This window comes from Callithrix jacchus, chromosome 9 (assembly GCF_049354715.1).
Source record: "Callithrix jacchus isolate 240 chromosome 9, calJac240_pri, whole genome shotgun sequence".
NCBI lineage: Eukaryota > Metazoa > Chordata > Mammalia > Primates > Cebidae > Callithrix > Callithrix jacchus.
In genome coordinates, this window is record NC_133510.1 from 114082447 (window position 1) to 114097822 (window position 15376).

General features: G+C 47.5%; 1 protein-coding gene across 24 annotated transcripts in view; it reads left to right on the forward strand.

Moving 5' to 3' along the window:
* Positions 1-15376, forward strand: part of CUX2 (cut like homeobox 2) — a 322604-nt gene that overhangs the window by 182612 nt on the left and 124616 nt on the right. For 16 of the 24 annotated variants that reach the window (XM_054238864.2, XM_054238855.2, XM_078337275.1 and 13 more), the window contains exons 2-3: positions 3962-4072; positions 7604-7651. In XM_054238864.2, the coding sequence (XP_054094839.2) occupies positions 7616-7651 (36 nt within the window). In that variant the 5' untranslated portion in view covers positions 3962-4072; positions 7604-7615. The remainder of the gene's footprint in view (positions 1-3961; positions 4073-7603; positions 7652-15376) is intronic. The other 8 variants (XM_054238858.2, XM_054238857.2, XM_078337280.1 and 5 more) reach the window with 3 other exon arrangements.

The window sequence follows — 15376 nt, forward strand, 5'->3', positions numbered from 1 at the left end:
GGGGGTTGGGGGTTGGGGGCTGGGGGCTGGGGGCGGCTGACAAGGGCTGGGTAAGAGAAAATCCTGACTTCCTTTGATTATCAAAGCTGTGTGTGTGGTGGTTCGGACATGCTTTCTAAAACTCAACTTTAGACCAGACCTGGTTTATGTTTGTGATAGAATTTTTTACTATTCCTTCAAAATAAATATAGTACCATGAGCTTCTTAATTTTAGCTGTGTGTATTATGAAAGACCTGTGCCGATGCTGTCATTGGCCCTCTTGCTTTGCTGATATTCAAATACCCTTTCTTTTAGGGTGGAAGGGAGTGGTTTTAATGATACCGTAACATTTGGCAATACTCTAGCAGTCTTCCTTTATTTTTAAAGCAGAATTTTTACTGAGCTGTGAAATCTAAAATTCTTGGAATCATTGATCTGGTGGGGTGTTTTCTGAGCTCTCAGTTTATCTAAATATAAGATTAATATCAGCCAAGGCCAGGCATGGTGGCTCAATCCCAAATGTGTCTGGGAGACCACAGCAGGTGGATTGCTTGAGTCTAGGAGTCCGAGACCACCCTGGGCAGTATAGTGAAACCCTATCTATCTCTACCAAAAAAAAAAAAGGCAAAAATTAGCTGGGCATGGTGGCATATGCCTATAGTCACAGCTTCTAGGAAGGCTAAGGTGGAAAGATCGCTTGGGCCAGGAGGTCAAGGCTGCAGTGAGTTGTGACTGCACTACTGCACTCCAGCCTGGGTGACAGAGTGAGACCCTGTCTCAAAACAAAAACAGCAACAACAAAAAAACATTTTTTGAACACTTGAAGCTTTATACATCCATATCACATCCATATCAATTAAAACAAGCTCCCTGAACACCCATCAGCTGATGAAGAAGCGGAGCAGAAGCCTGCTGAAGAGAAGGGCATTAAAAATTTGCCTTTATAATCCACCAAGGAGATAATCCACACCTCGATTATTAGAATTGACTGTAATGTATTTCCAAGTCCCTGCTTGAATCACCTTCCAGACACATTAATGTGTTTGTTCCATGAGATGATGTATGTTAGGAGCTTAGCGCAGTGCCTGGTACATGAAGCTTTCCATAAATGGTAGTTATGATTATTTACTATTATTATTATTGGTGTTAGTGTGTTTACCAGTGAACTATGGCAAGAATTCAGGGTTGAAGGACAAGCATAGATTTAGGCAAAGCTGAGAAGAACATGGATGTCAGTGACTTCATTTGCTCCTCAAGGAAAGATATCAAGGGCTGGGCTTGTGGTGGGGTCAAGGTGTGGGGGACTGGCAATGTCCCCCTTCCTTCCCTGGCTCTGTTCTCTCTGCAATGTGGACACAGCAGACATCCTGCCTGTCAGATTTACATCCACCAGCACCCTGGGAGGTGCACATGGAGAGAGTCAGGCATAACTGTCTGCGATGATACATCAGGTGGTTGGACTTATCCTGCTCTGCGATTTCCTTTCAGAACCTGGGCTGGATATTTTTAATGAGGAGTCAAAGTCCAACCCCCACCAGGTATATTGGTTGCTGTGTTGTGGGAAGGCACTGTGTCCCTGCAATAAGAACATAGTGTCAGACACACAATAATCCAAGATGGAGAGATGTAAACCCACGTTCCAGTTCTGTTTGTCCTGCAGCAATGGAAAAATCACATCTTTGTCTTCAAGAGAGATGAGAAAAACTAGGAACTGGGAGCACGCCGCTGCAACTCCAATTGACCAAGGCACTCTAGTTTTTTTCTCTCCTGCCAAGTGAGATTCTGTGCACCTGGCAGCTCCCACCAGTTGGGTTTTGTCTCCCTTTATCGAATGCTGCAAATACTGATCTCGCCTGTCACTGGATATTTCGGTTGTGGTCAGTTGTAGTTTCTTTATTGGAAACTGTGATTAGTTTTAAGTGATGATAAACCAGAATTCTCCCTTTTTGCTCATAACACCTTGTTCCACACCTGGCTTATTCCCACTGGGCTTTTAAACTGGAAGCCCCTGTGCACCTTCAAGTGGGAGTACCCTGTGCTTCTGCAAGAATCGGTTTCAGCACCTTGGACAGCACCTGTCTCCCCCCACCTCTTTCCTGCCCTCCATAGAGACTAGGTCTCGGTCTCTCTCTCTCTCTCTCTCTCTCTCTCTCTCTCTCTCTCTCTCTCTCTCTCTCTCTCTCTCTCTCTCGTGCAGTGGCACCATCACAGCTCACTGCAGCCTTGACCTCCTGAGCTCAAGCAATCCTCCCACCTCAGCCTCCCAAGTAGCTGGGACTATAGGTGCAGTGCCACCAAGCCCAGCTAATTGTTCTATTTTTGGTAAAGAAGAAGTCTCACTATGTTGCCCAGGCTGGTCTCAAAGTCTGGGCTTCAAGTGATCCTCCCATCTTGACCTTACAAAGTGCTGGGATTACAGGCAGGAGCCACCACACCTGGCCCTCACCTGTATTTCAAAGCTACTTTGATCCCTCCACCTTCTACCTTCTAGCCTCATAATTTTACAAAGACGTTAAACATTCTTCCAGAAATAGAAATTCCTTCCTGAATTTCTACAAAGAAATCCATAGGCTAGGGACACTTGTCCCAGTTGGGGCGCCAGGTTTATGGTGCTCTGGTGAGCTGCTATTGAGCAGATTTACCGACTCTCAGACATGATATAAGACAATTACCATGCATTTCGTCTCTTAGAGGGAAAAGAATTTGCAGTGGGTTAATAGTACTTTTATTTCATTATCTAATGGCAAAAGTGTTTCATTGTGTGTGCAAGATGAATGTGTATTAGCGATGACAAATGGGGTCTTTCAACACAGTGCTGGGCCTCATCATACATATGTTAGATTAAAGAGTTCACCCTAGAAATACACTCCCGCATCTGCGTGTGTGTTTTTAATAAATCTGATTGCAGAAATTTATTGCATCACCGGATTTAGGAAATTATGGGGCTTGATTGCCACAAATATAATCGGGTGATATATACAGAAATGCTCCTCGAGTTATGGTCCAGAAAAAAAGCCCATTTCGGATGGTGCAAGGAAGCAGCCAACCACGTAAACAGAGCATTTCTTGAATTATGCAAATGAAATCCATGACAACTCATGGTGAATTGTACTCCCCTTGTGAAACTGCCACCATTAAAGTGAAGAAAGCTTCAAGAGGGGTGATCAAATATACATGCACGGCCAGCAGACATTGTCTGTGATGTGTGTGAGCCGGAGCATCCCCCCTTCCATCCCTCTCTCTTTTTCCCCTCACTGGTGCGTCCCATAGAAACCTGGTCTGATACCTTCCTTGCATATAAGCCAGCAAAGCGCTTTCCAATCCATTTCTTCTGAAGCCAGGAGTCTTCAATGAAATATTTCTTAGACTTGAAGTGAACCTTAAATGATTTACTGCGAGATACACAAAAGGTCAGCTTACTTCTTATTGGCACCTTCATTTTTCCAAAATCTACTGAAATTAAAAAGCCATCTATATCTTAAAAGGCGTATTTATGAACCTTTAAGTGTAAGTAAGTCATAGTTGGAGCCGTTCCCACCTCTGATATATGAAAGCTGTCGACAGCACTTTCTTCCACTGTAATATGCCCATACAATATGCTGCACTTTACTATTTTGACATGGTTTGGAGATGTTTTCTGCAGTTACTGACAAGCTTATGCCATCACTCCTTTGGAAATTTAAGAGGTGGTCCAGGGGGTGGGGGGAAGAGATGGGGAATAAAAAAACAACCAACTCCATCCAACTTTATAGAAGATTATTGATCTGGCCTGACTTCGATGAGCAAAAAACTGTCCTGGATTTTTTTTCAGTTGCATCCCAGTTTTGTAAATTATTTATTTGTGCCAGGAGTCAATATCCTGCCTTTTCTCAGCTTTATAAGTTAAGAAAAGTTGTTCAGAATGCTGTTTTGTACAATGGTTAAAAAGAAAAAAAAAATCTTTTTCTTTTCTCTCTCCCTTTTTTTTTTTTATTGTTCCAGAAGGAGCTTAATTCCGTCGCTTCTGAGCTGTCTGCACGGCAGGAGGAGAGTGAACATTCTCATAAACATTTAATTGAACTCCGCCGGGAATTTAAGAAAAATGTACCTGAGGTATGGTATATTTGCTGTTATAGAATTAACTCAGTAGGAATGCAAATTTCTCTCCGCTCAAACTATATTTTGAAAACTGTAGATGTAAGTGACTAACAAGAAAAGAAGCTAATTAGCCACAAAGAAAAATGACAACCCCCAACCTTACGGGGTTTCTTGGCCTAGCGATGCTCAGCGGTGCTGACTGAAGGGAGGGCGGGCGTTCCTCCGTCAACGTCACTGTTTTTCAAGGGTGCTGTGAAACGTCCATTTTCCCCCTACATTCATATTTAAGTCAAATGCCTGGCCTTGCTGGCAAAGACAGTGTGCCTTAGAGTTCTTGATTTGATTTTGTTTTCCCGTTGGCATCTGGAAGAAGGCAGCGGCAATTCTCTAACACCCTCTCGGGGCCTGCCAGCGCTCATCACCTCTGAAACTCGCCTGCCACCCCCTGTGCGCGCACCCCATTCTTTCCCTTCACCTCCTCCCTTGCAATCCCAGCAACCACCTATGCCTTTTCTAGCAGCCATTGCAGGGGGTTTTGGAGGGGCGGACAGAGAATGACCAGCCTCCAGCAATGCGAGGGCCCCCCAAGGAACAGACGAGAACAGACAAGTTTCTGTTCTTTACTGGACCGAATGTGTGAATTCTTTTCTCTCCTCTCGTAGGCCCCCCTATTGCTTCTCAAATTACAAAACAAATGATGAGAATAAACACAAATAGGGAAAATAAAGCCCTCTGACTCTATATGATAAGGATGTGACACATCAGAGCTGTGACGGGGAACAGACGTCAGTGATCTCTGAGGCCAGCTCTCCCCAAAGCCAACTGTGTTTCGTTCTGGCCAGCAGAAGGTCAACATCGGTACTTACCTGCTCAGGTGTGCTAGAGGAAGGGGGGACAGAGTTTGACATTCAGATGGGAGACCTTGATCACTGGTTACGCTCTGCCTGTCCGATTCTGGGATTGGGGGCAGGAGGATCCTGTTGCCATCTCAATAGTGAGGGAGGGGACCATGGGAAGATAAAGAAAAGGCAGACCCAGCCAGGAGTCAGGCCACATGAGCCCAGAGGGGAGAAGCCTCAAGTCCACTTCAGCCTCTTAGCTGCAGAATCCTCTTAGTTCTTCAAGGCAAGAGAAGGGACTAGGACCTAGCTAGGTCTGTCCATGAAGCAAGTCTAGAAGGAAGAGAGTGTCTACATGGAGAAGCGGCATGAATCTCAGGTCTGAAAGCCTCTCCCATATTGCGGCTTCAGAAAAGCCAAGCCAGGCCTTTGGTTTGACTCCAAGAGCCAAGAAGGCATCAGTGAAGCCGAGAACCTTCCTTCGCCTTTTAGAACAGAGCTCAGCTTGGTTCTCCCCAGAATGAGGATTTTTCTCCCCAGAATAAGGGTACCTTTGACTCTCCTTTGACTCTGGGAAACAGAGCGGAATCGGCCCCACATCTTCACAGCCACACCTGCCCTCTCCCTGGTCAGCTTAGAGCCGCTGTCTCATCCTCCTTCTCCTAACCCAACTGACTTTCTTCTGGGGCCATGTGGGAGTCCCCAGGTGATGAGGGAAATCCAGGCCATGTTTTAAGCCTCTAAGTTCAGCTTACATAATTTTAATACTGCATAATTATGCAATTATGTAATTAGGAGGAATAAGTTTCCATTCCTATTATAGTCGTGCCTTTGAAAATGCTCCGTTTTGGAGCCAGTCTCTCCTGATGGAGAAAGTCACGCCGAGGCTTTATTTAAGAGTTCCTCTGGCTGGTGCCCAGCTCACCTCCTGCTCGTGCCTGTGCTCGGCGTCCCCCAGCCATGCAGACGAGGCGGCGTGCTTCTAGAAATGGGCAGCATTAACATGAAGTCCCGCCAAACTGGTCCCTCCCAGAATGCTCAAATGCCACCTCAGAATGTGGGGTTGTGAAAAGAGCCTACTTGGGGAGTCCAGTGACCTGGGTTCAGATGCTAGCTGCGCCATGCATTCACTCTATGACCTTGCTGGAGAGGTGGTTTCCGAGAGGCCTCATCAGAACTAATGTTTCCTAAACATGGACCAGAGGTCTCCCGCCAACACATTTGTATTTAGTCTGCAGAGTCTTTCGAACTTTATGGTGAGTTGCCAGTATTTAGCATCTTAGCTGATTTCACCTAAAAATTGGATTTCTGGTGTCTTTTGAGAATATTTGGTAGATTGTGCAACCCAGAGGTTCCGTGCTCCTGCTGCCATCGTCAGCTGGAGCAGAGCATATCACCCCATCGGTGGGGCTTGCATTGTCCCAGCCTCCCTCGCAGCCGTGTCTGCCTGGCCTGGTGGGCATTTGACTTCACCACCTGTGACCCAGATTCTCAGAAGCATCCTCCTCCATGGCTCAGCCTCACACGCATGGCCTCTAACGGTCAAGTCTACTAGGTTTACATTCACGGCCTGTGTCTCCCCTGACGGTCCCCGACATACATCGGTCTGTCAATCAGCAGCTTGGGAACGCCCCAGGGATCCAGAATCGGGGCAGAAGCAACACAATGTTATTTGCATAATGAAGGGGTTTATTCTTCACCTGCCCATATATAAGTCTTCAGCCCATCTCTTCCTTTCCTGTGCTGTCTGGCCCCCCACTTCCCACGCTGTCTAGCCCCTCAATACCTCCCATGGGGATTACTGGTAACTGTGGCTGATTGTGGTAGGGGAGTCACACCAGTGGATCTGGCAGGAAACTGGAGGATTAAGGTTGGAGTCTCGGAACACGTGGTTCTTAAGGCTTCCCTCTTACAGGCCGGGGAGAAGAACACATAGGAGTTTGCCAGGCTAGCCCAAGTTGCTGAGAACCCCAGGTCACTTATGAAAGCCAGGAAATTAGGGTCTGGATATATAGGAGGCTCAGGGTGGCTGGGACAAACTTCTCCTCTGAAGATAGCCCACGTCCATAGAGTTCATCAAAAGCCTGTATGGGGTTGGGACCCAGCTGAGACTGCAGAAACTGCACATTCTGGTGAGGAAGGAGAGTCAAGTACACAAGCAGCGTTGCTAACATGCAAAAGGCAGTCTGCTGAAGAGGTGGCCACAGGTAGGGTTGTGGAGCTCGTGCAGCCTAGAAGAGGCAGCCCCGAGCAACACCGTGAAGGGCAGAGGTTTTTAAGGAAGGACTTTCATCTAGTGCTGAGCATGGAGAATTGGGGTTATCTCTCCAGCGCCACCCCACCCCAAAGGGTGACCCAGGATGGACCACCTATCTCACAAGATATTTTGCATAAAAGACCATTCTGTGATCAAATCCATTCGGGAAACACTGCTTCCTTTCTCTGTCTTCTGGAAATTCCCAACATGCATTATACGAAAGACTCCAGAAAGTCCTACAGGAAAGAAACCCCTTGGACTTGACAGTTCCCAGCCGGGTGTGGCTTGGTACCCCTGTGTGTGTGTGTCCCTTGTGAAATCCAGTGGAGTTCAGGCCCCAAGGGACATGCTTGGGAATGCTGAGCCAGGGACAGCAGCGAGCTATAAGCAGGGGCCACGGGGGCTTCCCACCTGGCACTGTAGTGAACTCTTCGCTGATCTCTTTTTCAGGAAATCAGAGAGATGGTGGCTCCTGTATTAAAAAGCTTCCAAGCCGAGGTAAGACCCAGGGCCCACAGCATGTCAGAAAAGTGCCCCCTCCACTGGCTCCCCCTCCTGTCCCATCTAGAGTTGCCCAAGGGGGCCAGCAGCCTCGAGAATCTTTGGAGAAGCTTCCCTGCCCCCACTACAAACTCTGGGCCCTTCCCTCTGGTGTGAGACTTGGCGCTCTGTTCGGTTTGACGGAATTCAAGTGCGATCGGAAGAAATCTCCCTCTGCCCAGACTTTGCCCAATCTTACACTACATTGGCTCTGCTACATGTCAGGATCTGTGACTTTGGGCCGTACACAGTGACTCATGCCTGTGGTCCCAGCACTTTGGGAGGCTGAACTAGGAGGATCACTTGAGGCAATAGTTCAAGACTAGCCTAGGCAGCATAGAAACACCCCCATCTCTACAAAAAAATTAAAAATTAGCCAGGTATGGTGGTACGTGCCTATGGTCCCAGCTGCTCAGGAGGCTGAGGCAGGAGGATCACTTAAACCCAGCAAGTTGAGACTGCAGTGAGCCATGAACACACCACTGCACACCACCCTGGGTGACAGAGTGAGACCCCATCTCTAAAACAATAAAAAATAAAATTTTAAAGAGATGTATGACCTTAAACAAACCTACCTCACCTTCCTGGCTTGGTTTCCTATTTTTAAAATCAGAGGTTGGTACTAGATGACCTTTGCCCTCTCTTGGCATTCTGCTCTCCTTTGATCCTCTAAGGCAGCCTTGCAGATAAGTCCATATAGTTACCAGCCCACTCTTTGAGTATAAAAGTAACATTGTCCACATTCTTTCCTGCCAACCCACTGAGCCCTGGTTCCTTTGCTGTCCTCAGTAAATCATTTCTCTTGCTTTTTTGGAAGCCCTGTAATCAGGGTGAACCTCCTCCATTTCTCCTCTTTGCTTGACTTCGTAACCAAGAGTCTGAGAATGTCCACTTGTCTGGCTGGAACAGGAGGCAGGTCAAGAAAAGGCTGGAATCACGTGGGTCCAGGGATTTCTAAAGCCTTTTATCTTGAGGGGGCTCTTCTCGGGCTTCCCTGGGCTCAGGGAGGACCCCAGAAGGATTGACCACGCTCAGAGCTCACCAGTGGGGATGCATTTTAAGTCTGTTTTCCACCAAGCGCCACATTACTTTAAATCTGTCTCTTTGGAACCACATAAGCGCATAAGGCAATATTAAAGTAAACAATAACTGGATTTACACAAATGTCGCTGATTTCCATATTTTTCATCCTTTCATTTTATTACCGAGTTGACTGATGTGCTTATTTATTTATAGGGCCATCCAGTATTGATTCATTTGGTTGCAAGGTGCCTGGGCTGGGAAGAAAAAAAACCAGAAAGACCAATAATGTTAGGAATGGGGTTTTCATGACTTTGTGTTACAAAAAAAAAACAGAGGTTCCCATCTGCCAACTCCTAGTCCCAGGAGAGCCGCTCGGCAAACAAGCTCCCTCTAGCAGCTGATCTCTCTGCCCAATCCAAAGACAGGCATTGAGCTATTCGTAGAGAACATCACTTTCCCAGCTGTTTCCTTGCTTCAGTTGGTGTGAACAGAGCTTCTGTTGGCTTCTTTAAGCCTCAGTTTTCCCTGTCTGTTAAATGGGAGTATAAAGACATTGACAAGTCTTTTCATGTTGTTTTGAGAATTAAGTGAGCTCTAATGCAGGGAAAGGGTTTAATGTAATGTCTGACACACAAAGAGCAGTTGGGGGTGAAGAGCACAGATGCTGGAGCCAGCCTGAGTTGGAATCCCGCCTTTCCCACTTACTAGCTCTGTGACCTGAGGTGAGTTACCTGTCCTCTCCATGCCTCCGTTTCCTCATCTGTAAAATAGGATAATAATTATACATATTTCAGGCCAGGCGGTGGCTCATACCTGTAATCCCAGCACTTTGGGAGGCTGAGGCAGACAGATCACTTCAGGTCAGGAGTTGGAGACCAGCCTGGCCAACATGGTGAAACCCCGACTCTACTAAAAATACAAAAATTAGCCAGGTGTGGTGGTGGACACCTGTAATTCCAGTTACTTGGGAGGCTGAGGCAGGAGAATCACTCAAACCCAGGAGGGAAGGTTATGGTGAGCCAAGATCATGCCACTGCATTCCAGTCTGGGTGACAGAGCGAGACTCTGTCTAAAAAAAAAAAAATTATACATATTTCATAGGGTGAGATTGAGAAAGAAAGAAATTAACACTGATGAGGTGCTTGAAATACTGCCTTGCGTATGAGAAGTCTTGGATATTTTATTATTCCTATGAGCAGTGACCTCTGATACAGGTTTACTGAATCTCTAGTATGGCTGAGCTGCCATCTGCCACTTTCCTAACTAGGTATTGAAGGCTTTTTATCTAAAAGAAGGGCTTGGAGGGGAGCGCTCCTGTAGGAAGTAGGCGTGACTTACGTTATCTTTTCAGAAGAAGAAACGTGAGATTTGGGTGATGATCAGGAGAAGACCCAATTGCAGCGTGGTAGAAAATACATGCACATTTGACTCAGGCCTGGTCAAAACCTCAGCTCTGCTCCTGGACCAGCTGTATGGCCTCAGAGAAGTTCCTTAACCTCTCTGAACTTCAGCTTTCCTCCTCTGGCAAATGAGGCTAACAATAAGGATTCAGAGGCCAGGTACAATGGCTTATACATGTAATCCCAGCACTTTGGGAGGCTAAGGTAGGAGGATTGCTTGGGGCCAGGAGTTCAAGACCAGCCTGGGCGATATAATGAGACCCCATCTCTATAAAAAAATTTTTTTAATTACCTGGGCATGGTGGCTCGTGCCTATAGTCACAGCAACTCAGGAGGCTGAGGTGGGAGGATCACTTGATCCCAGGAGTTTGAGGCTGCAGTGAGTTACGATTATTACCACTTCTTTCTAGCCTGGGCAACAGAGTGAGACCTGGTCTCTTAAAAAAAAAAGGAAAAAAGATTCAAAAACTTCAGCAGCTTGGAGGCAGTCCCAGGGTCTGGCACACAGTTGGTACTCAATAAATATTGGGACAGAGAAAGTCTTAGGCCAAAAGGAAAGACAAAGCAGAATTCTTATTTTCAAAGCCCATGTAGTGCATTGAATAGGCACCACTTTAATAGCTGGGGACCTTAAAGAACTTTGTTAATTTTCTTAAGAGAGCTTTCCATTGTCCCTTTAATGTACCAAGAAGACTACATTTGTCTGGAATTTTATTCCCGAAACTCCTGCTTTTCTCGTGATCTATTGACTAAGCCATCGTGGCCTCTGTGTCCCTCCTTGCGCCTCAGGGGAGAGATGCTACCAAAGGAAGGTGTTAATAAAAAGCATCTTCATCCAGAAAGAGCTGCACACGCACAGGCCGTTTATAATCCAAATTTGATTTTCATTTTAATTTTTTTAATGAGGCCTCATCCTTTATGCTGCTCTTCTCTCGCAATCCACCGGGCTCTGGGCTGGCACCGCGATTCCCAAGTGGGTATTAATCACCTCCTGGAAATATTCCCTGGGGCAAACACCATATCAAGTCACATACGCTAGCCCATAAAATGCCTGGGCTGAATATCACACTCGTCATTCCTTCTTCCCCAGTGCAGGCCTTTCCTTGAAATATACCATGTTCAGTTTCACGGTATATACCATGAAATATACCATGTTCAATGAAATATACGATGTCATTCCTGAATTTTGCTTCACTAGCCCTGGTGCATTCAAAATCTGGGCATACTTCTTATCTTTTTATATTATATATGTACGGGTCTTTTCTTTCTTTGTGTGTGTGTGTGTGTATGTGTGTGTGTGTGCGTGTGCGTGTGTGTGTGTGTGTGCGCGCGCGCGTGCACACCAGTGGGAGGGGGCGGAGAGGAAGTAAATTTGCCCTGCTGTGAATCAAGGAAGCTTCTCTGTCTGCCTTGATTGCTTAAAGGACAGTTTTGATTTCTCCTGTTCAGGGAAACAAAGACAGCCGGAGAAGGTGGCTTAATGGAGACAGCTTGAAATGGCCAAAGTTTGAATATCCTTGCATACAGAGAAAAGAGCAAGACGAAAGCCTCGCTAATTATAAAAGTTGCTTTATAAAAGATAATTCAAAGCAATAATTTAGAAAACATAATCAAGTCGCACAGATGGGGTTGTTGATGGATGGATTGCAACATGCAATTAGCAGTTCTCGCAGTTACATATCATTAACCCTCCGAGCACAAAAATTATTTTCTCATTATTAGTTGAAAAGGTAAAATTAAGCTGACTAGACAGTAAAGGAACAAACTACAATTAATTACCTTCATTTATTACAGTCATTATTTTAAACTTATTTTTACTTGGAGGGAGACATGAAAACATCTAAATTAAAAGTTTTGTTATGCTAAATCAGAGGTGAAACTTTTCTGAGGAGCATGTGCACTGGCCCAGCTTGAAAGACCACATGGCCACTGCTGGGAGATTTTCTTTTTCTCTGCTGCCTTTTTCTTCCACCATAAAGGAGAAGTGTCCTATATGGTGGAGAACCTTTTGGGTTGGATTGGAACAGAGACATTCACCTGGACCTGATAGAAATATAGCAGTTTGGGGACCAAGTGGGCTGACCTGGCCTCTGATGCCCAGAGGGGCTTAGACCCATGGTCTGGGCCCCACCCTACCACTGAATAAGGTGGGAGTCATGGGAAGCTTCAGAGCAGAGGAGGGACCAGCTCTAACTCAGGTTTTAACAGGATCCCTCTGGCCACTAATCGGAGGGGGCCCTGGCTTCTCAGATGACAGAGAGGAGAGACCTTATGTGACCTTGGTGAGTGACTTTATGTCTCTGAGCCACTGTTTCCTCATCTGTAAATAGGGTCAGCTCATAGGATGGCATGAGATTCAGTGGCATTCTGTGTGTCAAGTGGCCACTGAGTCACTTGTTCTCAACTTGGTGGGTGTGTATGGTTGTGTGAGACTAAGGATGTTCTCCTTCTAACCACTCAGGGTCTGGGGTAATTCATGTGGTGTGACCATCTCCTAGGAGCTTAGAGAGGCGGGTAAAGATGCATTAGATCATCAGTTGAGCCCATGTAATCATTCATTCACCTCAACAAGCCTTTATTGAATAGCTGCTGCATACTAGGCAGCGTTCTAGAGGCGAGCCCAGTGATGGTCACAATCCGGTGCTCACCTTGATGCCTCTTGGTAGGAGGGAGAGCAAACATTTTTGCAGTACCCAGAAGAAGGACTTCCCAAAGAAGTCAAGGCCACCCTTCTATTGGCACCATGCAGGTCCACTTAACAGATCCTTGTGGAGAACCTCTGTGTCCCGGGCTCTGTGCAAGGGCTATGCCAGATCCAAAGATGGTAGGATATCATCCCTGCCCTCAAGGATGTCCCTAGGATTCCACAGGAAATCCTTTAAAGAAAGAAAAAGAAAAAAATGTCTGTAGGAGCTGAGTCCTTGTGATTCTGAAATAATGTCCAGGTGCCCAGGGCAGGCCATCGGTTCCATCCCAGAGGTTCCACTTGTTTGGTGAGCTTCACATTGACACTCTGCCCCCACGACAGCCACAGCAGTGTGTCCCATCCGGGCACATCTGCAGTGTGTCCATCCCTGCACTCCCCCACCAAGAGATGGAGTCTGTCTCCATTCTTTGAATCTGGGCCTGTGCCTACTTTGACCAGTAGAACATGGCGGAGGTGACACTGTGCCATTAACCAGTGTAGCCTTTAGCCTGCCTGCTGGCTCTGCCCCCTGCCCCCCACCTCTCCAAACCCATCCTTTGTGTGAGAAGTGTAACTACCTGGAGACCACCCTACTGTGAGAAGTCCAGCCTGTGTGGAGAGGGCCTGGGTCATGAGACTGCACATGGAGGAGAGGCTAGGAGCACTGAGGGACCAGACTGGAGTCAAGGGGCCATGTGGACATCCAGCCTAGTCAAGCTGTCAAATGACTATAGCCCCAACTGCCCTCTGACTGTGACCACCTGAGAGACGAGAGAACCGCCCAGCTGAGCCCAGTCAACCCACAGAACCGTGAGAGACCCTAAGTTGTTTTGAACTATTAATACTACTACATTTTGGGGTGGCTGGTTACACACATAGCAGTAGTTAACCAGAACCCCCAATGTACAGAATGGCAGTTCTCTCCCCTCCTAACCACTTCTCAGCTCTCTTCTCCCTCTTCTCCCCTCCTTTCTTCTTCCACCTGTTTCTCCCTTTTCTTCCCATTCCCTGGCCCCTCTCCCTCAGCCTTTTGGCAGATTTTCACTTAGTCAAAAACGTCCCCCAGCATCAAGGTCTTGAACCCCTGTCTCTGTGCAGAGCACAGCACTCTCCCAGTTCTAGAGTGTCAGTGACAGGTACTTCTAGGGGAGCCATCCCTGCCGCGGTGCAGAAGCCAGGGCACGTGGAATGCATGCAGGCCCATCGGCCTCAGGCCTGGCCTTGCCCTCCAGGTACCCCAGCTGCCTTCCAGGGTCCCAGCAGAGGGATGGCAGCAGTCCCCAGGCTTTGGCCTCCTCTCCTTGGGATTTCTTCTGGTGGGATTAGGACACATTTCTGAGACCCCAGAGGTGATGGGGACAGCAGACTCAGTAGTAAGTTGGTATGCTGAGGAGCAGAGAGGTTGTATTGGAACAGGGTTTGCAAGAACACTAGAGATGGGGTCTTGCTGCCTCCCCTGTGAGTGGGTTAGGTGGCAAAGTGAGACCCGGTGCCCAATGTGGCAGCTCCCAGCCTCGGTGGGTGTTTGTTGGATGAGTGAATGATTCGCTCAGTCAATCAACAAATAGAGATGTATTTAATGTAACCTTAGTTGCGTCAGTTACCCTTGACCGTGCCATCTGTAAAATGGGTGCAAGACTTTGCTGGCCTGATTCACATGGGTTTCAGGGGTACCTCCCCTGGCTGGAGATGCCATGGTTCGAGGCATTCCAGACCCTTCCCTGCAGGACTCACCCTGCCGAAAGTGCCAAACAATCCACCCCAAGTCCCCTCACTTCCAGGTAGGCAGAAAGCTGGGCTGTCCTTCTGCCCCCTCCTGGTCACTCAGAGTGCCCCCCCATAATTATTAATGAGTAGCTGTGCTGGGCACTGACCACAGCCCCTGCCTTTGTTAGAGGATTACTGAAGTGGCTTTAGCCACACACCTACTATGTGCTTCCCACTTTCTAATGATGCCAGGTATCCCGGTGAGAAAGCGGAGGCTCAGAGATCATTGTACTATATGGTGCCCGTCAGTACCTAAGGCAGAGAGAGCAGGGGGCATGAGAATTCAGACCTGGGAGGTTGGAGGGGCTTCACACCCTGTGGGATGGAGAAAGTTCTGAAGGTGGCAATTCAAGGCCACGGGGCCGTCTGCCATCTGACCCGCCTGCCTCTCCCCTCAGCTGGTAGACTCCTTGGCTCTTTCCCACCTCAGGGTGTCGGTGCTTGCCGTGCCCTCTGCCTCGAATGCTTTTCCCTGCACCGTCTCTGCTGGATGAACTCCTTTCAGATGTCAGGTCTTGGGGGAGCAGGGAACCCTCCCTGACCACCCTGGCCCTCCATCAAGCCTGTAGCCCCTGGCATTCACTGGTGCTGTGCATCATCTGTCTTTATACATCTGCTTAAAGCTAATGACGAGAGTACCGTAAGGACTTTGACTGCAACTCTGAATAAGATGGGAGTCACAGGAGGCTTTAGAGCAGGGGAGGGACCCGCTCTGACTCAGATTTTAACAGGATCCCTCTGGCCGCTAATCAGATAACATGGGGACCCTGGCCTTTCGGAGATGGTGGACAGGAGAGCCCATTCCCC